At 37.3% G+C, this 26591-nt stretch overlaps 3 protein-coding genes and 1 pseudogene across 5 annotated transcripts; 1 reads left to right on the top strand and 3 right to left on the bottom strand.

The window, feature by feature from the left end:
• Positions 1-731: 731 nt before the first annotated feature.
• On the top strand, positions 732-2944 carry LOC103952041. Its single transcript, XM_009363577.3, is given in 7 exon segments — positions 732-928; positions 1355-1425; positions 1531-1589; positions 1706-2069; positions 2071-2177; positions 2250-2340; positions 2577-2944. Coding segments are annotated over 7 exon segments (921 nt in total). The 5' UTR covers positions 732-786; the 3' UTR covers positions 2664-2944.
• A 7-nt stretch (positions 2945-2951) lies between these two features.
• LOC103952021 (protein REVERSION-TO-ETHYLENE SENSITIVITY1) lies at positions 2952-5112 on the bottom strand. Of its 2 annotated transcripts, none has more exons than XM_009363552.3 (3): positions 4925-5112; positions 3898-4299; positions 2952-3735 (listed from the first exon to the last, which is right to left on the bottom strand). In XM_009363552.3, exons 2-3 carry the CDS (start codon positions 4183-4185, stop codon positions 3313-3315), a joined length of 711 nt encoding a protein of 236 aa, XP_009361827.2. In that variant the 5' UTR covers positions 4186-4299; positions 4925-5112; the 3' UTR covers positions 2952-3312. The 2 variants fall into 2 exon arrangements, with proteins under 2 accessions (XP_009361827.2, XP_048435671.1); XM_048579714.1 differs by lacking the exon at positions 4925-5112 and adding an exon at positions 4445-4892.
• Positions 5113-6618: 1506 nt separating this feature from the next.
• Positions 6619-13328, bottom strand: LOC103952008 (serine/threonine-protein kinase EDR1). 2 transcript variants are annotated; one of them, XM_009363533.3, is made up of 13 exons: positions 12828-13327; positions 11944-12384; positions 11636-11739; positions 9090-10096; positions 8968-9008; positions 8630-8698; positions 8433-8533; positions 8068-8146; positions 7882-7980; positions 7727-7795; positions 7564-7613; positions 7305-7481; positions 6619-7206 (listed from the first exon to the last, which is right to left on the bottom strand). In XM_009363533.3, exons 1-13 carry the CDS (start codon positions 13257-13259, stop codon positions 7104-7106), a joined length of 2772 nt encoding a protein of 923 aa, XP_009361808.2. In that variant the 5' UTR covers positions 13260-13327; the 3' UTR covers positions 6619-7103. The 2 variants fall into 2 exon arrangements, 1 of the variants encoding a protein (XP_009361808.2); XR_007256595.1 differs by lacking the exons at positions 6619-7206; positions 7305-7481; positions 7564-7613 and having other exon boundaries at positions 7882-7988; positions 12828-13328.
• A 2371-nt stretch (positions 13329-15699) lies between these two features.
• On the bottom strand, positions 15700-25298 carry LOC125480119 (annotated as a pseudogene).
• Positions 25299-26591: the final 1293 nt, after the last annotated feature.

The following is a 26591-nucleotide window of genomic DNA, read 5'->3' as shown; positions in this document are numbered from 1 at the left end:
CGCCATAAGCTGCATTGATCGATTCCTCTTGACCTGAAAAGTGTCAAAGATCAGTAGCACCTCAGCACCATAATTAAATATCCACTACAGTCATCCATCAGTACATTTGAATTCGATTCAATGAACCCTCTTCTAAACTAAAGCAGTAGACTTGGTCTTCTAATTTCAATTAATTGATGGTGTAGTTTAAACTTACTCTGAATCTCTGATGATGTTTTTGGATTGACTAGTTGTCTTGTACTTGCTTCTTAGATGGGAAGTCAAGAAACCGTAAAACTAATTGGTAATACGAGGAGTAATCAGACTCCTTATAAGCCAGTGAAAGGGTTTACTTAACTTTCGACGCAGGACATTTCTTCATATCCTCACAGGAAGCCATTGAACAAGGAAAATATTCCTTGATTACAGTATCAGCAAGGTAAATGCAACTTCTGGGATTTGCTCAAACAGTCGTCATTGACAACTAAAAGTTACCTCGAGGATGCTTCTTCTTTGTGATCCATGGAGACTGCAGTTTCCACTGGCCTGACAGAGTCCTCAATCTCCTGCCCTTTGTTTCTTCAAGCCATTGTTTTGCACCGGTCTGAATTTTCACTTCACACTTTCCTGGTGGTAGATAAAAAGTACCATATTTACCATTATCTCGCCTTGAGAGGCATCTGGCTTTTACTGCTACCGCCTCCAAATCACGCCACGTGCATAATATTCCCCTACCATCCATATTTATTTGTAGTACGCGTTCCCAAAAATCGCATCTTTCATCTTCCTCCTCTCGCAGATACAGGGATGGCGGACAAACCCTGCCGAGCTTTGGTTCTGTACGGAGATGGGTCGGCCCGGTTCGTCGACCCGTCACACACCCATCTCCACTCTCTCGCCTCCAAAGCTTCCTGTGGATTCCTGAGCCTCCCCATTTCTCCTCCCTCAGGTTCTCTCTCTCTCTCTCTCTCTCTCTCTCTGTGTCTCTGCAAATTCTAATCTTTGAACAATAGATACAGTAATTATCGTTACTAAGAAAAATAATCCCAATTGATTTCTTATCAAAACACTAATTAAATACGTAGATAATCATGGATTTTCAGCTTTGCTTTTGTGGGTTTAATCAAGTTTGTTAATTTTTCAAGTGCTTAAGTTTTCTTGGCATTTAGAACCCTATACATTTTAACCCAACTGGTAAAAATTAATTGCCAATACATTGCATTTCAATTTTTTTTTTTTTTTTTTTTTTTTTTTTTTTTACTGATTTCGTTTCCATGTACATTTTGGTATGCTTTTTTACTGCTTTATCAGCACTGTGATTTTTTTTTTTTTTTTCGTCAAAGAGCACTGGGATTTACTTGAGTTTAGACTGCAGAAAGCGAGGATGAGAGAATAGTTAGAGAGTTTGCAGTACTGCTGGATGCATATGAATCCTACCTTTATACGGTATGATCGACATACTTGACATTCTTACGGAGCTGTAATTATAAATGTTTTACGAAATGGTTGTCAAACAGATCCTAATTAGTTTTTTTGTACTTGGTTTCTCAGAGTTCAGGAATCACTGAAGAAGAAAGAGAGAAGAAATCCTTGATTCCCATATCCGAAAGGTAAAACAACTTTTGGTTCGTGCTCACTCAGTTATAAGTAGCAATGTTCCGAAAAGATTAACTTTTGATAATCCAATTTCTACTGGTTCATAAGTTGTGTTTTTGTAATGCTTCAGGTTCATGGGGATGAAAGCTGCTATATTTTCAAACAATTCAAGTTTGAAATCTTTTGGTACCAAACTTGGTTTCAGCGTATTCCAAATTGATGGTTTTCTTAAAAACAGTCCAGCAGGCGCTGAACAACCGGTTAATTTCGGGGCATCTGAGTTACTTAAGCTGCTTGGATTTCAAGAAGGGAAGGTAGTGGAGTCGAGCCAGTATGATTTGGTCTTTGTTCATGTTGGGGCTGCTGAGGTGGAATATCTCAATGCTTTGGTTGGTGCTATATCGCAAATAGACCAGCCGGGATCTGAGGTCAGTTCCCGCTTGCACTTGTCTGTTGTGTTAAACTATGGGAAGGTCTCAGAAAACGATGTTACCAACTTGTGCCGTCTCAATCAGAAAAGATGATGAAAACTCTGATCTTGCGAAGCTTATTCCTCGTCAAAGTTACACCATGAAAGGAGAGAATCCTCGGAAGGATGTTAGGTGAGTGAAAACTTAGTGGTTTCTTGCGCCATTTGAAATAACTCATAACTCCTGCTATCTTTGTGTGAACAGGGACCATTGCCCAATGTTAATTGCTCAGTGGCAATATGCCGTAACCCGCAAGGATATGGCAGAGACATTTTCCTTTAAAGATTTCAAAGAGGTACGCTGGGGATTATCAGATACTGGTTTTACAAGATGGCACATACTGGATTTCCTAACAGATTTACGGCTAACAAAACTTCCTTAGTTGATCTCTGTTGTACAAGATGGCATTATCTGGTTATAAATCTCACGTCGAGTTCAAAGATTCCGAATTTACCAAACTAGGATACATTCACTAGAATGGCTTAGTGCATTTTTACAAATGAACTCTGAAACTCGTTCTTTTCTATGCAGAATGGTGGAAATCTTGTAATACCGGCAGATAGGTTTCTGCACGAAGTGGCCTTTAAGCTTTGGAAGGCCCCCAAGTATGGAGCATGAGCTGAAGTGCTGAGAAGGCTATAGATACCCGACGGTGCATAATTTTCCTCCGCATAAGCACGAAGGTAACCGGAGGGGCAAAGCTCCTGTTGCTCATCTCAAACGTTGTCCTAGTGCTTTTCAAAGCAATTCTCAACTTTGGTCTTGCCTTACCGGACTCTACTTGTAATAAGATTAGTCTGTATGTGACTAAAACCTTGCTAATGTTTCGATCACCCCACAGCGGGGGCAACAACTAATGATCACTGTTATCAACTTGATAGAAATTTTGTTCGCTCTAATTGGAAGTATGAAAATTAGAGAATTTTATTGATTCGAAGCAGCCGTTACACAATTTGATTAAATCTGAGTTTATATCATCTGGCAAATAGACCAGTTATGAACGTTCACTCAGTATGAGCTATGGATGCAACATGGGTTTCCCTGACTCGTTCGGAATCATAACCCGAGCATGTTACAGACTGCAAAAAGTCGATAAGCTTTCTAAATCATTCATCTACAATTGAATAAATTGACTCAGTTTGGCATCAGAAGCGTTATTCACAAAAAACATATAACAAAATTGCATCAGGAACTGGAGCCATGCAGAGGAACATTACCACATAACATCCTGCTTAGTCTCCTCGAACTTTTCGACATTGTGACGGAACTAGCACTCTAACAAGGTCTTGAAACAATAACTGCCCAGTATAAACCACACTAGAAGGAGGAGCGAGAAGGAGAAAAGCGCAACAACGAATGGCCATCCAACCATGGCAACACCAAGAGCGAGCACCAATACAAAAGGGAGGAACGACCTCAAGACGGATGTGGCGTCAACCCAATGCCCCTTGAGCAGTACTAAGCCTGCCACATTGATCATGTTCCAACTCATTGATCCGCCATAGCAGAGCCGATTGAGAGAGTTGGCCACAAATGAATGGCAGTTGCAAGTGAAGAGGTTGTAGGTTTTGTGTTCAAAGTACCGCGAACTTGACTGCAAGGCATCATCCCACGTTATTGCAGTCCCAAACTCTGAATGCTTGTACCCATGCTTGCAAGTGTGGCTACCCAGATTCGGGGCAAAACAACACTGCACGTAACAACCAAAAAGATGATAAGAAATCAAGACGCCTATGTCTAACTGCTTGTTCATCTAGCTCGGAAAGGGGCATAAAAATTTGATCTAAACAAGTTTTAAATAAAACTCAACTTTTTAAAGGGACAATTTAAGAACAATGACACGACACATTACCTGTTTTCTATCAATTTGGAGATATCTGGCTACGGGACCAAATGCGAAATCATCAACATTCACAAAATTGGAACCAGAAAAATCTAAAATATCTCCATCCTCCCTGCAAATGCCAACATGTCCGATGAATGGTGCCAACCAAGAGACTACCGGGAGTGGAGTCCAAACTATACAGCAGGGAAACTTTGCCTTCTTCGGATCAATTTCATCGAGTGGCCACAGCTCATGCTGAATATTCTGCGTAGAGGTCATACGCTCGATGTCATAAGCTTCCTTTGGCTCCATCATAGGAAATCTGAAGTGCTGGCATATACTTTGTTCAATCTTTATCAAAGCATCCCAAATGTCACACCTTCAGAATACTGATTGCGTCTCCGAATACAATTACCATATCAGTTCAATCTGCCAGTAAACGAAAACAAAGGCGCCCTTAGAAGAAGAACAGAAAGATTATCCAATCTGGGATACACAAACTAAAAACTGGAAAGTACCATGTACAACAGATTCAAAGAGGATGTGGAAATATTAAGAATCTAAATATGCTTACATTGTTAACTTCAAAGGTTTGATCATTTTTTTCTTTTCGACAATAATACGATATTTTATTCCAAACTACTCTAATTTACGAGGAAAGGTGAATTCTAATTTGGGTGCGGGTGGCAGGCGTCAACTGGCTTAACTCATGTCTGCCAATAGTTTTGATCTTCTACTTCCTGGAAATTAAATTGCAGCCCAAAAAGCTCTTAAATTTAGCTCAAAAATGAAAACATCAGCTTCCAAGAATGCAACTTTAAGCTGGGAAAAAGAAAATGAGAGCAATACAGTCGTGCTTAATAGCAGGAAATGGTGGCTTAAAAATTCAGTCTTTATAGACTTCCCAATGATTATAATTGCAAACAGACAAATATACAATTGGGTTTCCCATCAATTTATTGAAATAATGAAAGAAAACAATATCCAAACACAGAAAATGCATCTGGGTCGACAAAGATTGGAGCTTTAAGCAAAGATTTTTATGCCAACTGACCTGCAGACGATTTCGATAGCTGGGCAGAAACTGAAGTCGGTGACATGAAAAGGTTGAAGTTCTGATAAGAAAGAATAAGATGAATAAATAGATGAAATTTAATCATTTTTAATTAATTAAAGTTTTTTATTGAAAGAATAAGATGAATAAATAGATGAAATTTTAATCATTTTTAATTAATTAAAGTTTTTTATTTTTGGCTTTATGGACGTTGTTTTTCTTGTTTAGAAAACGAAGGAAGGAGGAGGAGGCAAGGGGCAGGTGCATACGAAGGAGGTGGATTGGCTCTCGTTCTATTTCCGTACTCTTTTCATGCTCTCCTATAATGTGTGATTACGGTTAACCCATGTTAATATTTTATATTAATTTTTTATAAAAATAATAAAATAAAAAACAATAAAAATATAAAATATTGACGTGTCTTAACCGTGATTACACAAATAGAAAAATATGAGAAAGTATGGAAATGAGAGGGTAGACAATCCACCTCGGCATATGAACCTCTCTGGGATTCATGCCCCTCGGTGGGCCCCATTCACGTGCTCATTTAATAGTTTTTCTTCTCTCTTTCCGTTCCTTGACAGAAAGGTTGGGGTTGGTTTGTTGTAACTGAAAGTTTGTAACCTACTTCTTCATTAATCATACCCGCCAAAACTAGTTATAAGGGATGTTGTGTTCTAAGTGTAAATGTCACATGTATGAATGAACGAAGAAGTAAATCAACATGTCACTAAAGTGGACTTCGGTGACAAAGTTTTATGTGAAAAAGTCTTGGGGATATGAAATAGTAAACATGGATGATGATTTTTTACTGTTGTCATAGTATCGTGACTTATTACACTAATTTTGTGACTAAGGTTAATCTTATTTATTTGTATTTTTTTTTTCTTCTCAAAAAAAAAGAAATTATCGTATCAGCTTTGATTTTAAAATTGGTATAAGATATTTCGTAATTGGACAAATGATGATCACAAAAGCAAATTAAGGGTTAAGATGTACAAGTTAAGAATGTAATCAAACTCTTCATTTAGTAGTATGTATCTTCATGCTTCCTTAGAACTGGGGCCTAGGCGACTGCCTCACTCGTCTCTTCTCAGGACAGGCCCTATTATGATATTATATAATGACACAATCCAAGCCCCACCCTTGATTAGCTTTTGGAAGACAATGTATGGCACTTCACTTTTTCATGATGCAACAATTCAAACACCAACATCATCGGCCGTACAGTATTGACTATTGAGATATGCGAGCACTGAGGCAGGCAAGCAGAGCAATGCTTTATTGGAGGGATTGTAAATTTGTAACCATCGACATTGAGGTAGGCACCGACGACAGAGACGACAGAGGAGAAGCATTCCCGTGAAAACTTGTGGCAAGTTTATACCAAACGTTTTCAAAGTGAGAAGTAACAAGTTGAGGGTTTAGGCATTCTTGGGTGCGGACAACTAAACCACATGGCCGTTTGATCGCGCAAATACACTACTTTGTAGTTCTAACCCCTCCTGCGGTCCAATCCCATATGGTGCCCATATATGGGCTCATTAGGACTCAGTAAGATGGTCATGAACTCTTCGGACTACTTTTGTATGAAAATATTTCACTCCTTACAGAAATAGCACCATCTTAGTAACAAATTGACATCAAAATGCAGCGTGAACTTGTAAATAAGCAAGTAAATGCACAATCGTAAATAAGCAAGAAATTATTTCTTCTTTCTTCTTCTTCCTCCAAATGTATTTACTCTCTTTTTTTTCTTGTCACAATAGCATATGCAGAGATCATATGTTTACAATTTCTCAAATGAGACCTCCACCCTAACACAATTAAGACTTATTAGTCTTTTCTTCCCCCTTTTTCCTTTTTTTTTTTTTTCTACAATTTTTTCTTACGTGTAGATTGATTGATACAACCTACTAATTACTACTGCTAGAGACTGATCGAACATCTTCAACAGAAATGGGAACCTCCCGACTGCCCCTTATGCAGTATAAAATCAAGGAGGATTTCCCACTCTGTTCGGTATACAGGTTGTGCTGAGCTCCCACTTTGACTGAGCCAACACTTCCGAATCCAGCATCGAGAAAAACTTGCGCTGCTGCTGCGCCCTGACTCTTCGAGACAAGGTACAACTTCCCATTATTAACACGGTGGTCAACTTTTTCTTTTGTTTTTTGGGTTATTCAGTCATTTGATTTGTAGAGTTTGTTCTTCCAACAAAACGTTGAAGGCGTCGGAGGCGAACCATGAGTTGCGAGAAAGATGGCCGTAAGTTTGGCTCTCTGAAAAATAAACATACCAGTAGTAATTAAAAGGACTCAAAGTTGTAGGACTAGCCAAACCCAGTTATAGTATAAAACAATGGGAGTCTATAACTTACGTTTGCCAACAATCATGTATTATCTCGGCAACCACTGGATCGATGTCCTCTGGAATTTCAAGACGCCTGTTTTGGAATCCAACAGCTCCAACAACCTGCATTGGGTTCAATCCTTTCCATGGGACGCAGCAAGTAGCCAGTTCCCATAAGATAACACCGAAGCTGTACACATCACACCTGAAAGCAGGCAACATGCAAAGCTTATGTAAACCTCCAAAGTGTATAATTTTCAAAATACATCCACCTTTCAGCAACTTACTTCTCATTAGCTGGTTCATTCCTTAAAACTTCCGGAGCCATCCATTCGGGCTGCAATCAAATAGTATACAATGAGTACATAAAGCAAACGGGTACTTAGAATCTATGATGATACGAGAGGGTAATCAGATATTATATGAACATTCATGTTTAACAAATATTACCGTTCCAGCAGTAGACTTGGAAGACAGAAAAGTATGGTGCTTCGTGCGTGACAACCCAAAGTCACAAACCTGCACAATATAAACAACATATTTGAGAAAATGGAAATCAATTTTTTAACAAAAACTTAAGAATGTAAGTTTTGGTTTGAGTTGACCTTCACATTCCAATTCTTATCAACAAGGAGGTTTGGAGACTTTAGGTCTCGATGCACAACAGTAGGATTGCTAGTGTGCAGGTAATTCATTCCCTTGGCCTGAATAACTTCACGGAGCTCTGATTAAGAATCAAAAGGAAAGCAGAAATGAAAAACTACCAAACTAAGAAACAAAAATGTTTTTACCACATCAAGAGCCATTCGCATTCGCCTCCTTTCATCAAGTTGAGAATTGGGACGATGCAGCAATCTATATAAACTCCCCCTGTATACCAAGTGAATGTTTTAAGTAACAAGACGAGAATGAGATGAAACAGATAATGGAACAGCATTGCAGAATGTAGATGTCTAGTTTGTTGGAAAAAATTTCCTAGCTCTATATACGAATTTGTTATTTGAAAGGCCTATTTGTTGCCTAGTTAGGTTTGCATCATGCATACACATAATGTATTTTTTACTTCGTATGATGTTAAATTACATCGTGTTCATCATTCAATTTTCAGAATTATATAAAATTTGATAAATAAATAAAAAGTGATTGCGAAATTAACCTGGGAAGAAACTCTGTCAGGATAGAGAAATGTGGAGGGCGAGTAACTGCCCCCATAAAAAGGACAACATTGGGATGTCTGAGTCTCAACATAATTTCTACCTGCATGAACAAACACCAAGAATCAATTAATAAAAAAACCAATGAATTTGAACTTTAGGCTCATAATACATTCATAAAATTAGAATTGGAGCTTACTTCACATTTAAACTGAACTAATGCATCACCAGAAAAATCTTGATCTAAAAACTTTTTCACAGCTACTTCCTGTCATGCAAAATGTCAACACAGACCAATAAACAATTTGTAAATAATAGAACCCAATAGCAGCCATATTCCAGAATTATAATAACAACAAGTCTCATGCCATGAGCAACCAACATATTAAGCATTAACGTTTAGAAAAGTATCACAGTTCAAAGTACAGACATCTCAACGATTATTGACAAAATATCAATGTTTGAGAATCATACAAACACTTTGAGAGCTAGAGATACAAAGACAATATGGGAAAGTATAAGATGAATAACACTTACAGTGCCATTCCAATCTGCATGATATACCTCGCCATAGGAACCTACAAAACCAGAAATTATATTGAACCTGTTTTTACAAAGTATTCCAAATTTAAGCAACAAAATTCTGAACCTGTGCTTACCAATGCCAATGCGTTCACCAATCTGAAGATCCTCCCATAGAATTTCCCACTCTGCAACTTCCCCTAGTGCGGGATACCTCTCATAGTGACTATCACAACTGGTACACAGGCCACTATTGCATCTGTCCATTGGCTTACTCACTGATTCTTTATACTCGTTAAAAGCTTCGGAGTTCATTGGGGGATTATCAAGAACAGGATTACAAATCTGGGTTGTTTCACTAGTTCCACCAGACACGATTACAAATCCCTCCTCAACAGTATCTAAGAGAAGAGAAAACTTGTTTGTCTCTGATTCATTTCGTTGCTCAGCTAAATCCAAGGAAGATTGTTTCAGCAAGTTATCAAAATTGGCATAGCTCACTTCAGCAGCAGTTTGAGTGGACAGCTCATTGCCTGATAATAATTGGACCAAATAATTATGAATCCCATCATCTACAAGTTTCCCATCTGCATTCATTTGACCAAGCAACTTGTCTTCATGCAGATATTGAGGATTCATATCCGAAAATAAATCTGCAGGAGGTGATGCACCACTTTCCAACAAGACAGCATGTAGTTTTTGTGCAAACTCTGGGTTCTTTGCTGCACTGATGACATACTTTGATACATTTTTCACTTTCCTTTTCTGTGCAGATGTGGCTTTTTCAGTTGTACCCGATGAACTTTCACATGATTTACGAAGTGATCTAAGGGGAGTCCCCATATCACTGCTAGAACTCTCCATTTGGTTTTCGTCAACAACAATTCTTCTATCATCTTTTGTTTGAATGCCTGCATATGATGCTTCTTCTGACCGTGAGCTGCCAGCTCTAGAAACTATGTCAAGATCAGAAGGAACTGCTAACATTCCACTGCCCTCAGCTTGGGCCAAACACACATCTTTGGGCAGTTCGGTGGCATCTTGAAAGCTCCTTATGGCAAAGAAAGAATTCGGGAGCTGACTAGTAGGCACCTCGGCAGGAATTAGTGTTCCAGGTGCACCCATCAAATCAATAATATACTCACTGCACCGAGTAACAAACCCATTAATCATCATAAATCCAGGACATCTTACGGCCTGCACTAATTCACCTTAGCAAGATGAAAAATGTGCATGGGATTGTAGAAGCAAAGCAGCAAACAAGAGCATGCACCTCTAATTCTAACATCCATTACTTAAACATGATAGTAAATTCAAATCCAACAGCTTAAAAGTAGAGGTACATCCGAAATGAAAAGAACTGCAGAGATATTGCAATGACATATGAATTTAACTTTTCAACGGGGACCAAAAAAAAAAAAAACATAATTACTCTTAATCCAAGACTCCAAGAAACTTCATTAAGCAACATGTCTTGCAGAAATAACATCAGCAGTTTCAAGAGCTGTTCAAAAAGCAGAGAAAAATTGGTGTATGTTGAACTATATTTGTCATACTATAATTGGGTTCCTGTGTCTTAAGGGAACAACCAAGCACCTACAGTTTGTGGACAAACACATTGGGCATTGGGCAGCCCCAGAAAAACCATTCAGACACAAGGACACTGCTAACACGTGTTTGATTCACATGCCAAGCAAGTCACATAAAAAAACAACCTAGATACTAGTATATAGGTCTGGGCCTCTTGGTGTTAATAAATTTTGAACGATAAAAGAGTATCTCCTACAATATTGGACACAGGTAATCTGCCTATTAAGCATCCAGATTTCCATTATCAGAATAAGAGCTGTGCTAAACAAATCATAGTAGCTATAGATTGAGCTTGCAGCTCTCACCTTTGGTACTCCCCTTACCCATGGCACCGCCCACCACACCTGATAATCTGAACCCCTCATAAACACCCCCCGGGACTTCACCACTGTTATTTGCAATCCCACTTGACCAAGCATGACATTATGTAAAACTAACAATTCAGTGACAAGCATAAGGCACATAAAATGTCATCTAAAGGGGACTACATCAATACAGTTCCTCCTCAATACAGTTGTGTTGGAAATTGTTTCAGGAAGTTAGAGCTAGTTGGGTCATTCCAAATGGTTGTTTTGAGCTTCTAAGCACCAAGTTTGAGGCTTTAGGAAAGGGGAGGAAAGCTAAAGCTTTGTGGGGCTGTTTGGTGTTGGCAGTTTTTTGGAACATTTGGTTGGAACGTAATAGAAGAGTTTTTGAGGATTATAATGGAGTCGGGGTAGCAGAACTATGGGGTAGAATAAGATACTGGGCAGCCCTCTGGGCATCAGTTTCAAATGAATTTAGGGGTTATTCTCTTTCTCATATAGTGTGGGATATGTTAGCAGCCGTAAAATATTTTGGTTGAGGTTATGTACTTGTAAATAGATCTTCTTGAGAGGTCTTAGCTAGTTTTGCTGGATGGTGGATTTCTTATCCACTATTTTGTAATTCATGTTATTATTTTAATTAAGTGTTATCGTTTCTTCTCAAAAAAAAAAAAAAAAAGGGGGGACTACATCACAAAATTTACATGCACCAAAGTTATCAGAAAATTATGCAAAAAAAAAAAAAAAAAAAAAAAAAAAAGGAGAAACTTTGAGCTGGAGGCCACTACCTTCCACTATCAATTTTAATCAAATTTACAGCTCCATCATCTGTACCAGTGTAGTAGCTACCTTTGACCAGCATACATGGAAGGTTTATCTTATCAGCCAGTACCTAGAACCAGAAATACGAAACATTAGCCACAGAAAAATTCCCAAAAGGACAACAAAACTTCACAAATTTATTCCATAATGTCATCAACTTTTTTCCAAAAGAAAAAAAATAGGATGAGAGTTGGATTTTGAGAAAAACCAGTGAAGATGCTAGTAAGTTACATGGTGCACAATGAAAAAAGTAAGTTAAGAAAACCATCACAACCTTAAAGAGCAGGGCCCTGTGGCGTGAAAGTCCAACATCAATAAGTCCAAGGGGAAGAATGATAGTTTTCATCGAACTCCGTAACTCATACCTCCTCACTTTCCACCTTCTCAAAATTTCATCAGCATCGGCAACTGGACCACCCATTCTATCAACAACAATGTCAGCAATTTTCTGAATCAAACCGCTTAAAAGGACACCATGTTGAGAAGTCCGTGACTCTAAAAAGAGAGCAGATGCTCTTTTCTCAAGTTGTTGCAGATCAGGATCAACCAAACGGTTCACTAATATAACGTCATAATCAACATTCTCCGAGACAGATACAGCTTTAAGATCCACCAACAATGGCATCTTCCCTTGTCTAAGCAAGTTTGTGGTCATTCCATACACGTCATAAAATCCATCGACCACCTTTTCATTATAATCTACAACATTCTGGCTCTGCGAGTTATAGATATACAATTAGTAAAAACCGAAAAATCATCACAATTGACAATACTAAACAACAATATGCAACATAAAGATTTCAATATGAACCCAACTGTTATCCTTTAACCGAATGCACCAATCTTACGGACATTATTAGGTACCGAAGCTACCAAGAAGCGCCCACCTAACATGACTAGCGTGAATGATTCAACACGAAATTGTTATGAAAATGTCACCATAAGGAATACAAAGCATTCCATAATTCAAGCTATCAAACACTAGTACCATCTCCCCTCGTTAGAAAATGATCCCAAAAGAAAATGACAAACCATAGAAGCATAGAAATTAAGATCCTAAGTTCACAGCGAACCTAATCCACTCCAATTCGCACAGACTAAGTCGTTAAAAACGAGAAAATTAAGAACCCTAGAAAAATTTCTGTGAGAAAAACGTACCCAGTAGCGAAGCGAGAGCATCTCGAAGGGAGCTTGAGTGTCGGTGACAGTAGACGCCGAGCAGCCGAGGCTAATCCGCTTGGCGGCGTCGATCTGAGCCGTCTCGGGGTCATCGCGCGAATCGGGATCGGAAGCGCTGATCGCTAGGGCCAACTGGACCTGAAACTCCTCCTCCAAGAAATTGAAATCCACGCCCACGCCCCCGCCGCTACCACTACCACCACTCTCCCCACCAGCCGTCCGATCACTCACCGATTCCACGGCGGTGATTCTCCCCATTGTAGCGGAGCCTGTGGACGACGCCGGAGAAGAAGCTGGCAGATTCAGATTCGCGCTCGGACTCGTCAAGGGTCGGGCCTCCGCCAATCTCTGGTGCTCATTGAGTCCACCGCCGATGTGAAGCTTTCTTAGTAGGTGCTTCATCTTCGACATGGATCATCAATGGAAATTACGAAATCCTCCTCTCTCTCTCTCTCTCTCTCTCTCAAAGTCTCTGTCTTTCTCCTCCCTGTCGACAGGATTAAGCTGCGCCCACTAGAAAACAAAGCAGATTCGCTTAACCTGCGCACCCTTCTTCGTCAAGCTACCACCGCTTAGAGAGAGAGACTCAAAAATTAACCGCATTCCCTCCAACACGCCTAATAAAATGAAACTCCATGAGGATTGAGGCCAATTCGACCTTTTTTCTACCTATTTTGTTATTTTATTTTGTACTATTTTTTTGTTTTTTATATTTTCCCCATCCCCAACTCAAGTGCAAGAACTCTTCACTCGATCCTGACCGTTGATTTCACTTGATCATGACCGTTGATTGTGTGCGATGAGATTTGGATGTGTATCTTGGATACGAACGGTTGTGATTGTGATGATGATAATGGTGTGTTTATGGCTCTTTGCGACCAAAATGGCATTTGCTAAGTGGACTTCACTCCATCTTATATACATTGTTCAATTAGTGATAAGATAGTAAGAAGGTAAACATCTTTCCTTTTGAATTGATTTTGTATTTATGATTTAGAGATTGTGCGCTTTAGGATTTGACAGATATAATAGATGCGTACTGAGAATATGACGATTGTAAAATGTTTGTTTGAAATGGAAGTGTAAAACAAAACATAGAAAGAAGTGAAGTGAGACTTGCCGCTATCCTTTTTCATATCGTGTAGATTTTATATTTAAGATTTATATATAGTTAAATTTAAAACTTGATAGTCGTACCGCTTACATATTGAGAATACAATCATTTTATGCTACTCTTTTTTTTTTTTTTTTTTTTTTTGAACAAACTATATTTTTTTACCCCAAAGGGTGGTAGAATAGGCTAAGCCTCACAATATACTAGCAATAATGTGGTTCAAATTTGCCGTAGAGCCTAGTACCTAATGGTAATAGTATTTTATCTATTTACATTTCTTATTATGTCTTAATCAATGGTTAATTATTCATTTAATTTTTGTTTAGAGGGCCCTACTCTCTCTCTCTCTCTCTCTCTCTCTAATACAAAATTTTGAAATAAAGTCTTGGAATAAGAAGTTTTATTCCCTTTTATGTATGGGCTGGCGATTCAAATTTGGAACCCAATCGTCAATTCGCCATACGCCAAGGCTCGTGTATAAATTCGGAGTCTATTCCAAAGTTGTGGTCTATAATCATATTCTATTTTTTTTTTCCTTTTTTTTTTTTTCCAAATATCTTTTTATTTTACTTGATCATCCAGTTTCTTTACCTAGTGATCAAGAAATGCATGGTCATCCACCCTTGAATTTGGATGTGTTTTTAGCATTTTAATCTCAACCTTAATATCAAATTCAAAGGTGAATAATTGTGATTCATTGGTTTCCAAGTAATTAAGAGATCAAGACTCCTCCAATTATATTGTTTTTAATTATCATTTTGTTATATGATTTTTTGGACCAATTAGGAAACCCTTGCAGAGTAGGATTTGGAAACCCTTGCCGCTTTTATTGATTATATATAGACACTGCTAGATCTAGACCGTCAGTCTCTCAATTCTTACCTTCCAATCTCTTCTCTTGCGATCTTCACGTCCAATTTGCTCGAGCTTAAAAAAAAACCCTAGCTTTCAGAAAACCCTTCGTTTAGCCGTCGAGGAGAAGTAGAAACAATGAATCTTGCAAACATTCTTCAAGAAAAGACGAGTACGGTCATCAAGAAGTTGAGCAAGTCCCAGTGCTCCAAGAGAAGTTACACAGCTTTAAGCAAGTCCCAGCGCCCCCAGAAAGGTTATATCATTGTGTACGTTGGACAAGAACGAAAGCTATATCAACTTCCTTTGAAGTATCTCTTGAATCCAACTCCCCAACAACTCATCAAGAAGTCGAAGCCGGATGTGTTCGATGCAAAGATTGAAGGGCCAATTGAGCTTGCATGTACGAGCAACACCTTCGATCAGTTGCTCAAGATCTTCAAAAAGTAGTAGATTGCATGCACGCACTGCCTTGTTTGATTAATATTTGATTACTTGTTCTTTCTTTTGTACTTTGAATTAATTTTTGTATTCGAGGTTTGTAAGTTGTTGATTCACGTATAAAATACTTACGTTGCCATCAACAATTTGAAGTTCTTTAATTTTCTGAGGACAAAAAGTGAGATTCTTTTAAAGTTTAACGATGTATTTTTATAACCGGACATTAAACAACCACAACAAGTCACAATGAGCCATGTTTTAGTATTAAACTTAGTAGAAATATTTATCGTATTCACATTCGTGTGAATTCAACATAAGACATCCAACAAAGTGGAGACCGAATGTCATTATTAGATGGATTGATCATGCGCTCTCGCAATGTGCTTTTTAAAATTCGAGGGAACAATGACTGTGTGTTGAGTTCAAAGCACTGAGCCGAAGAGACTAAGCAGTGGCTGCTGCTTGTTCCTCCACCGCCTCCGGCTGAAGGGTGCAGATGAGGTTACGGTCACCATACACATTGTCAACACGTCCTGATAGAATAGTTAACGAAATCCAATAGTCAATAAACGCAATCAGACAATACCAAAATGAATGTACAGCAAACACTTAGCAACTAATTCCATGCCATTGTAATTTCTTTATTTTTGTTGTAAATTGCGTACCTGTAATAGGCCAGATCGAACTTGGAAGAACGGAGCCAGGAAGTGAGAAAGGCTGCATATTCCCAGGAATACGGTCCATGCATCTCCCATGAGTAGTCATGGCGGGTGAGAATTAAGCTTCCTGCAGAAGGAGTTGAAAAAACCATTTTATACTTATGTAAAATGAGTAACTTATAGTCTTGGAGGAGAGAAATGAACAGAGCTTTTACCTTAAGGACATTGTTCTGAAGATCGGCTTTTTGATGAGTTGGATATCTAACGGTTAGGATTGTGGTGATGATCGTGGTGTTTTATGACTCTTTGTGACCAAAATGGCATTGCCTTGTTCAAGTGGACTTCACTTCACTCCATGTTATATACATTCTTCAATTAGTGATAAGAATAAGATATTAAGAAGATAAACATCTTTCCTTTTGAGTTAACTGTATATTTATGTTTAGGTATTGTGCGCTTCAAAATATGTGAGACATAATACATTCGTAGAATACGACAAATGTAAAGTGTTTGTTCGAAATGAAAGTGTAAAACAATACATAGAAAGAAGTGAAGTGGGCCTCACCACTGTCATTTTTTCTGTTGTGTAGATTTTGTGTTTTCGATTTGCATATTGTAAGATTCAAAACTTAATAGTCGTAATGCATGCATACTGAGAATGCAATTATTCAAAGCTATGAGATAAACTTTAGCGTCTACTTAAGTTTAATAATATCTATTTTAGAGGAGATATTTGATATCGTAACTCCCACTCTGCTTATGTAATTAGTGACCTCATTAGGATATACTCATTAGGATCCTGTAATTGGATTTTAGCATTTGTTCATGTTTTTAATGCACGCAAGCTCTCACCGCTAGTAGTAACAGTATTTTATATATCTAATTGCAATTCTTGCTCAATTATGGTTAATTATAAATTTAATTTTTGTTTAGGGGGCCCTACTCTCTCTCTACTTTCTAATTCGAAAAAAAAATCTTAAAATAAAACTGCTTTTGTTCCATTTTGTGTATGGACTTGTCCAAATTTGGAACCCAATCGTCAATCGGCCATACGCCAAGGCTCGTGTATAAACGCGGAGTATATTCCAAAGTTATGGTCTATAATCAATATTATCTTTTTATTTTTCGTTTTCTTCCATAGATTATGATTTTTTTGGACTACATACATCATGTAAACTAAACTATGGTGCACTCCGAAGAAGTGTTTTAACACGGACAATGTTGGAGATATCAAAATTTTAAATTAAATTTGCAAATCAAATAATGTGTCATAAATATAAAATAAGCATGTTAATCAATGCTTGAGTAATAAACAAATCATCAACAACCACGTTATTTATTTGCAAATTTAATTTAAACTTTTAGTCTCCTTAGCATTATCCTTCATTTTTAACACAGACACACAAATGATTAACCCATCACATAAGCTCAAACTCAAAGCACCAAGCTGAATACGTAAGCGGTGGTTGCCGCTTGTTCCTCCGCCGCCTCTGGTTGAAGGTGCAGTGCAGATGAGGTTGCGGTCACCACACACATTGTCAACACGTTCTGATACAGTATAGTCAAAGAAACTCAATCGTCACTAAAAGTATTCAGACGAGTACCTCAAACTCCTCCACAAAATTGAATTCTACGCCCACTAGAAAATCTAGCTAAGATATAAACCCTCCCACTATAGCGAGAGTTCATGGTCTCATCCAGATTCTTTACCTAGTGACAAAGACATGCATGGTCATCCATTTTTGACTTTGGATGCGTTTTTAGCGTTTTAATCTCAACCTTTAATATCAAATCCAAAGGTGAATGATTGTGAATCATTTGTCTCCAAATAAACTATTTATCAAGAATCCTATAAATAATAATATTGTTTTTTATTTATCATTTTATTCCGACTCTTATGATGTTTTTTAACCAACTTGGAAACCCTTGCAGACTAGGATTTGGAAACCCTTGCCGCTTTTATTGATTATATATCAACGCTGCTAGACCTTCAATCTCTCAGTTCTTGCTTTCCAATTTCTTGTCTCCAATATATCTTCACGTCCAACTTAAGCCTGGTTTAAAAAAAAAAACCTAGCTTTTTCCCTTTCTCTTCTCTCCAATCCGTACCTTCCAGTTTCTTCTCTTTCCAGTTCTCACTAAACCCTAGCTTTCAGAAAACCCTTCGTCTAGATCAGTGACGGATCTAGAATTTTAAACTCGGAGGGTCCCAATAATAAAGGTCAAAAAATTTATAGACAAAAATAACGTCGAAAAGTTAAATATAATACATTTCATTCAAAAATCATATGCAAAACAACATTACAAGCTATAAAATCCTAATTAAAGCGTCCACGACGAGGTTTCATAGTCTGAATATGTTCCATGATAGCTTCATTACCAATACATGAAAAAACATATTTCTCAATGTAAACAACTAAGCTGTCATTCAACCATTGATCTCCTATTTTGTTGCGAAGTGGACTCTTAATGATATTCATAGCGGAAAATGTCATCTCCATTGAAGCAATTGCAATTGGTAAAACCAAAGTCAACTGAACAACCAAATATACATATGCAAATGTTTGATGCAACCCTTTCTCCACCATTTTCTTAGCAAGCTCATTAATCCCCCGCAATTGAGAAAAATCATTATCAAAACGCACAAAATGGGAACTCATACTTTGTAGGCCTACAAGGTCCCATTTGCAAATATGCTCTTCGGACCTCATCTTGAATATTAGAAGGATAGTCTTTCATTCGAATTCTTTTTCCCGGGTCTCTCTCAAGATTATTAAAATCAATGTCGCACTCATTTTGTCTTGAGCTTGAACTATCCGAACAAGTAGATGGTGCTATTGGCTTTGGCTTGAAAAATCTTTCATATTTCTTATTTCTAAACTACACATTTAACCAAAAACACAAAACATATCAACAATCATATCAATAATAGACTAAAAATCTCCACCAATATCTAATATAATTTAATTGAGATTAGATTAGAATACCAAAAAGTTTACTTGAATTTTGAACCAAATAGTGGTGGCTTGGAGAATTGAAACAAGTGGAGGTATGATATTAGAGTAATGTAATTATAATATGGGATTGGGTAGGATTAGAAATTTAGGGTTTTGGAATTGGGTGAATATAAGAAAGATGGGGGGATTAGGGGGGCAAAACAGAGGAATAGGGAAAGGACTCTTGGGAAAGATGGCCCGTGTGGGGCTAGGCCTTAAAAAAGAGAGTATGGAATCATGGACAAACGGCACCGTTTATCTCAGGCTTGAAAAAATAAAAAATAAAAAAAATAAACAAATTAAACAAATTGGCCAAAACACTGCGTTTTGGACCAATTTTTTAAAAGGCCTGTTTGTTTTCATTCTTCTCCGCCGCGGCCCCGCTGTCTTCTTCTTCGTTGCAAGCTGCAACCTTCAAGCTGCAGCCTGCAGTACAGACCTCGTGTTCAAGTACGAGGGGTCCTGGGACCTCCTAGGTCCCTCTGTAGATCCGTCTCTGGTCTAGATGTCGAGGGGAAGTAGAAACAATGAATCTTGCAAATATTCTTCGAGAAAAGACGAGTACGTTCGTCAAGAAGCTGAGCAAGTCCCAGTACTCCAAGAAAAGTTACACAGCTTTAAGCAAGTCCCAGTACTCCAAGAAAAGTTACACAGCTTTAAGCAAGTCCCAGCCCCCCAAGAAAGAATATATCAATGTGTACGTTGGACAAGAACGAAAGCTATATCAACTTCCTTTGAAGTATCTCTTGAATCCAAGTCTCCAACAACTCATCAAGAAGTCGGAACCGGATGTTTTCGATGAAAAGATTGACGGGCCAATTGAGCTTGCATGTATGACCAACACCTTCGATCAGTTGCTCAAGAACTTCAAAAAGTTGTAGATTGCATGCACGCATGCCTTGTTTGATTAGTATTGATTATTTGTTCATTCTTTTGTACTTTGAATTAATTTTTGAAATCAAGGTTTATTAATTAGTTATTGATTCGGATGTACCGTGTCAAGTTAGATTAACGTTCCAAAAGCACATATATATTGTATTAGCATTTTAGAATTAAACCCAGTACAAATATATATCATATTCACTTACAATAAAATATCGTATTCGCATTTGTGTAAATTAAACATAAGACATCTAACCAAGTGGTGACCATCGTTAGACCAACTCATCATACACTCTTGCAATGTGCTTTTTAAAATCCAAATGAGGGAACAATGATTTTGTTATTCTTCCCAAAAGTACAGGCCAAATGATATGCGCAGATTTTTTTTTTTGAATAATCCTATTCTTACCACATTAATATACCACATTAGTGTACCATATTATGTGGCATCTGATGTGGCTGTTCACATCATCTAAATAAATCATAATTTAATTTAAATTAAAAACCATTTAATAAACTAATAATAATAATAAAATCTGGAATTAAATAGTGATTGTGGCATACGAGAAGTCTCTCATTCCTTCCTTCCTTCCTTCCCCGTTGCTTCTTCTCCCATTTCTTCTTTCACCCCATTTTTTTGTTTCAAACCAGATTTTTTCACGTTAGTGTGGATACCATAATCTCAACTAATTCTTAAAAGGAGTAGATGTTTAATCAACAAAATTGAAAAACAAAATGCCTATATCCAAACACTGCTTTCTAAAGCTATAAACCAGAAACCAATTTCTTCCAAGATTCAATCTTGCAATCCTGTAGCAATGCTAATAGCTCAAGAAGAATGCAGAGGAAGTTAAGCAAAAAGTGTCTTAAAAATTGAAGCAAAAATTGAATCTTCCAATATTCATAATCTGATCATGAAAATGTTTCTACTTTTTATTCACATTTACAAGTTGTAGAACAATATTGATTGAATTGGTAAATCTACTGTATACAAAAAATGTCAAAAAAATTGAAGAAAAAGCCAAACCAGAAAAAAATTACAAAAAATCTTAGAACCAGAATGTTCGTCATCTAACTACAGAAGCAAGCAACAGTATGAGCCCACCATTTGAGATTGTCTTTCATGTCAATTTCATTCTCCAATGCAGAAACCTCCAATTCATGAATGGATTCTCTATCTTCCTCTTCTCCCTGATGTTTGCAGCCCAGGAATGATTCTCTCCAAGAACCCTTCTGGCAACACACCCTCCAAATCAAAGTCGTCAACTCCGAGGACCTGCTTTATTTTCGCATCAACCAACGACTTCAATTCCATTACTTCGTTTGCTTCCACTAATGGCAAGGTTGCAGAAAAAAATCTGGGCTGAAACAAAAAAAATGGCGTGGAAGAAGAAACGGGAGAAAAAGCAACGGGGAAGGAAGGAAGGAAGGAGAAGACTCCTCATATGCCACAATCATCATTTCATTTCATATTTTTTTTTATTATTGGTTTATTAAATGGTTTTTAATTTAAATTCAATTATGATTAATTTAGATGATGTGGACAGCCACATCAGATGCCACATAATGTGGTACACTAATGTGGTAAGAATAGCATTACTTTTTTTTTTTTTTTTTAATATGTTTCGACAAGAGGATGCCTAAACTATTCCTAAATTAGGTGTAAGAGCGTCGGCGCACTTCCGTGATAAAAAGATAATTCATAACGAGGATTACACATGTTATTAGAAAGATAATCGTCATCACCATAATGAGGAAATGAAAATGTCACTATATGTAAAGGGCTGTGTTGAAGAAATTATATACAATGTGGGAGTAAGAAGAAGAAATTGATGATGATTTCATAACATCGTGACCAGATATTGTGTTGAGGTAAAGCACCGAGCCGAGGAGACTAAGCAGTGGCTGCTGATTGTTCCTCCACTGCCTCCGTTTGAAGGGTGCAGATGAGGTTACGGTCACCATACACATTGTCAACACGTCCTGATACAATAGTTAACGGAATTCAATCGTCAATAAAGGCAGACAATACCAAAATGAATGTATAGCAACACTTAGCAACTTCCATGAAGCGGGGAAAGCAGAGCCAGGAAACGGGGAAAGCTGTAGCAGGCCAGAACTTGGAAGAGCAGAGCCAGGAAGCGGGGAAAGCTGCATGCATGAGCAGGGATGGCGGGTGAGGAGCTCCCTGCAGAACAGCAGAAGGAGTTCAAAAACTATTTTATACTTATGTATTGAGTAACTTATAATCTTGGAGGAGAGAGATGAACAGAGCTTTTACCTTAAGGACATTGCTGTGAAGATCGGCTTTTCCTTTCTCAACCTGAGCAAATCTCTTCTCTGATGGAAATTAGAGCATAACAAAACCCGTCTTAACTCGGCTTGCAAGCAAGAAACATGAATTACTTGGTATACATTAAGAATAAAACAGTAGTAAAAGGAATGACCAAAAAGAAAGTACTATTTAATATAATAGTTGATCAAACATGATAACAGTTGGAGTTTTTAGAGTCTTTTACGAAGAGTCCAGGAATTAATCAACAAAATAAATCTTATTTTTTTGTTAGACCATCAGAGCAGGAAAAAAAAAAACAAAAAAAAAATCTTTGTCTATTCATGGTTCGATCACGACAGTGCCAGGATATATATGTATGACATTGTTCGTCCATAACCCGACAGTTAGGGTTGAGCTCAAACTCAAAGAACCAAGCAGAAGACTTAACCGGTGGCTGCCACTTGTTCCACCACCGCCTCCTGTTGGAGAAATTTTTCATTATGACGGGAACATAAGTGATACACCACGTGTTCTAATAGAAGTGGTGGGTGGGAAATCTTATTTTTTAAGTTATTAACTTTTTATCACACATATCCCACAATTTGTATAGTAACACGTGATGTACTACCCCGTGCACCAGTCACATTGAAAAATCTCTCCTCCAGATGAGGTTGCGGGTCACCACACACATTGTCAACACGTGATAGAATATAGTCAACGAATCTCAACCGTCACTAAAAGCATAAAAAACCTGAAACTCCTCCAAGAAATTTGTAATTTACGCCCACTAGAAAACCGAAGATGTAAACTCTCTACCACTAGTGAGAGTTCATATTCTTATCCAGATTTTTTACCTAGTGATTGAGGAACGCATGGTCATCCATCCCTTAATTTGGATGCGTTTTTTGCATTTTAATCTCAATCCTTAATATCAAATTCAAAGATAAACTACTATGAATCATTGGTCTCCAAGTAACTAAGAGATCAAGACTCCTATTATCAATATTTTATTTATTTATCATTTTGTTCCGAATATTATGATTTTTTGGACCAATTTGGAAACCCTTGCAGACTAGGATTTGGAAACCCTAGCCGCTTTTTTTTTTTATTTATAAACACAAGACCTTCAATCTCTCAGTTCTTGCCTTCCAATTTTTTGTCTCCAATCTTCACGTCCAACTAGACCTAGCTTTTTCCTCTCGTCTCTCCAATCCGTACCTCCCATTTTTTTATCTTTGCAGTTCTCACTAAACCCTAGCTTTCAGAAAACCCTTCGTTTAGTCGTCAAGGAGAAGTAGAAACAATGAATCTTGCAAGCATTGTTCGAGAAAAGACGAGTACGTTCATCAAGAAGTTGAGCAAGTCCCGTTACTCCAAGAAAAGTTATACAGCTTTAAGCAAGTCCCAGCTCCCCAAGAAAGGTTATATCAATGTGTACGTCGGACAAGAACGAAAGCTATATCAAGTTCCTTTGAAGTTTCTCTTGAATCCAACTCTCCAACGACTCATCAAAAAGTCGGAGCCGGATGTGTTCGATGCAAAGATTGACGGGCCAATTGAGCTTGCATGTACGACCAACACCTTCGATCAGTTGCTCAAGATCTTCAAACAGTAGTAGATTGCATGCACGCGCTACCTTGTTTGTTTAATATTGATTATTTGTTGATTCTTTTGTACTTTGAATTCATTTTTATATTTGAGGTTTATTAGTTATCAACATGTACAATATTTGAGGTTCTTTATTTTTCTGAGGAGAAAAGTGAGAGATTCTTTTAAAGTTCCTGAAGCTAATACCTTCTTCTATGGTGTGTGTTTGTCTTTTTTATAAAGAAACAATATCATTTTACAAGGGTTTTTTTTTATAACCGGACATTAAACAACCACAATGTGCATAAACTCTGCGTACACCAAGGCTCGTTTATAAACTCGGAGTCTATTCCAAAGTTATGGCCTATAATCAAATATTATTTTTGAACTTTCGTTTTGTTCCAAATATTATGATTTTTGGACTACATCATGTAAAAACTATGGTGCACTCCGAGAAGAAAGTATATCCAACACAGACATGTACATAAACGATTACCACACATTATTTTTTTCTTATACAATCTAGGTTGAATCTTACACGTTGTTTCGTTTGTTTTATTTAATGGGATGACTAAAAATAAATAAATATATGAAGATAAAAAAAAATGTGCACGGTTTATTATTTGGTATAACTGATTTACGACTGTCAAATGTTAGTAAAAAATATACATTAGGAATAAAACTTTAGTAGGAGTTTAATAAGAGAAATTTTAATTGAACCCATATAACCTCTTTTTACACCCAACTTAAACTTTAAATGTGAATTGCCTCTTTTACCCTATTACATAATTACCATCAAGTACAACATGAATCAACAATAAAACTAAATTTTTTCAATAAACCCACACCGAATAATCAAACCCACCATCACGCAATATTTATCCTATGTTAATTATGGCTAAAGCTCAAAGAGCTCATAGAGTAAAAACAAGCTCTTTTATCAATGGATGGTAATTTGAAGTTTTAAATCCTCAAACCAAGGTATGAATCGATTTATGCAAGTCTTTTTCGCTTGATTTCAATTTTTTTTTTTTTTTTTTAAGTTTAGGAACAAAATTCGGTGATTGTAGAGTTTCTTATATTTATGTGCCTTATGAATGTTCCCTTGTATTACATCTTTACTTCTAAACTAAATTCGTTTTAGGCATTAGAGAATTTCTTTGGTCCTAACTTGATTAGCTTGTGCAAAACATTAATCTACCTTGAATTTTGGTGGTCGATTTCGAGGAAGTAAAGTTCAATCTTCAAGCTTGACAAAAGAAGAATTCCAATAGATGCCAAAATCCTTGGATCTAACTCCAGAACAAAGAACATTGATGAATCTAAAATAACTATAACTACCTAAAAAATAATGGGAACTAGAGGCCAGGAAGATGACTTACGCTTTTCAAGACCCGTCTCAAATGCAAGTTGAGCAACGCAGCCAACTGGAAAGGGAATGACAGAAACCAAGGCCGGAAAGCCAAGCAATGGCCAGGTTACATAAACAGCAAACAGAAGAGCCATGACCTTGAATCCCATGGTAAGGAAAGCAGATGTCAAGTATCCTCTTATGCCGGTGATGGGACCCCATCTCTTTGGACTGAACTGCAGATATGGTCCTTGCACTGTATCAGTTACAAGCAGGAATGCTGCAAGACCCATGTAAAATATGAAGGCAGGCATACGAAAGCACGGAACTTTATGCTTATGCAAATAAAAATATGGGGACATGGATATCAAGAAAACAAGATATGGAATATTCATAAACAAGTAGAAACTTCACCAAATTATTCAATTTGTCCACAAAAGTCGAACTCCAGAAAGCTTTCATTCTCATAAACAAGTAGAAACTTTACCAAATTATTCATTTGGGATTTTATGTTCTAAATGGGAGTAAAGATAAATTTATATTTTAAAATGGGTTTGTTAGAGTAGTTTAGGTAGTAAATTTGGGTTTAAAGAGATATTAGTTCTTTAATTAAAAATAATATGGGTAGAAAGAGTAAGTTGGATGTAGAAAAATGTTAGATGGGTTCAAATAAAATTTCTCGTTTAATAATGATCGAATGACCAAACAGAAAACAATATGATAGTGATCAAACGTGATTACAGTTGGAGCTTTTAGAGTCTTGTTTGCGAAGAGTCCAGGAATTAATCAACAAAATTTTTCTTCTTTTTTTAGACCATCACAGCAGGTCCATAACCAAAGACTTTGTGTTGAGCTCAACCTCAAAGCACCAAGCTGAAGACTTAAGCGGTGGCTACCGCTTATTCCCCCACCGCTTCCGGTGGTCAACACGTCCTGATGCAATAGAGTCAACGAAACTCAATCGTCACTAAAAGTAATCAGACAAGTACCTGAAACTCCTCCAAAAAATTGAAATTTACGCCCACTATAAAATCTAAAATATAAGCTGACCAAGGAATGCATGGTGATCCATCATTGGATTTGAATGTGTTTTTAGTGCTTTAATCTCAACCCTTAATATCAAGTCCAAATGTGAATGATAAAGAATCCTTGGTTTCCAAGTAATTAAGAGATCAAGACTGCTACAATCAATATTGTTTTTTGTTCATCATTTTGTTCCGAATATTTATGATTTTGTTCCGAAAATTATGATTTTTAGGAAACCCTTGAGGACTAGGATTTGGAAACCCTTGCCGCTTTAATTGATCATATATAAACACTGCTGGACCTTCGGTCTCTCAGTTCTCGCCTTCCAATTTCTTGTCTCCAATCTTCACGTCCAACTAGCCCTATCTTTCAAAAAACCCTGCTCTCGTCTCTCCTCTTTCCAATTCTCACTAAACCCTAACTTTCAGAAAACCCTTCGTTTAGTCGTCTAGGAGAGGTAGAAACAATGAATCTTGCAAACAGTCTTCGAGAAAAGACAAGTACGTTCGTCAAGAAGTTGAGCAAGTCCCAGTACTCCAGGAAAAGTTACACAGCTTTAA

The sequence above is a fragment of a genome, unplaced genomic scaffold (assembly GCF_019419815.1).
Source record: "Pyrus x bretschneideri cultivar Hongxiangsu unplaced genomic scaffold, Pyrus_bretschneideri_v1 Contig1, whole genome shotgun sequence".
Lineage (NCBI taxonomy): Eukaryota > Viridiplantae > Streptophyta > Magnoliopsida > Rosales > Rosaceae > Pyrus > Pyrus x bretschneideri.
The sequence above is the reverse complement of the archived record's forward strand: the minus strand, read 5'-3'. Positions and strand labels throughout refer to the sequence as shown.

Coding starts and splice junctions, on each gene's coding strand:
- LOC103952008 (XM_009363533.3), bottom strand. CDS start 13,259: ATGTCGAAGATGAAGCACCTACTAAGAAAGCTTCACATCGGCGGTGGA. Junction 7,482..7,563: donor AATGAACCAGCTAATGAGAA/GTAAGTTGCTGA, acceptor GCCTGCTTTCAG/GTGTGATGTGTACAGCTTCG. Junction 7,207..7,304: donor ATACATGATTGTTGGCAAAC/GTAAGTTATAGA, acceptor TTTATTTTTCAG/AGAGCCAAACTTACGGCCAT.
- LOC103952021 (XM_009363552.3), bottom strand. CDS start 4,185: ATGATGGAGCCAAAGGAAGCTTATGACATCGAGCGTATGACCTCTACG. Junction 3,736..3,897: donor TCCAAATTGATAGAAAACAG/GTAATGTGTCGT, acceptor TGTTACGTGCAG/TGTTGTTTTGCCCCGAATCT.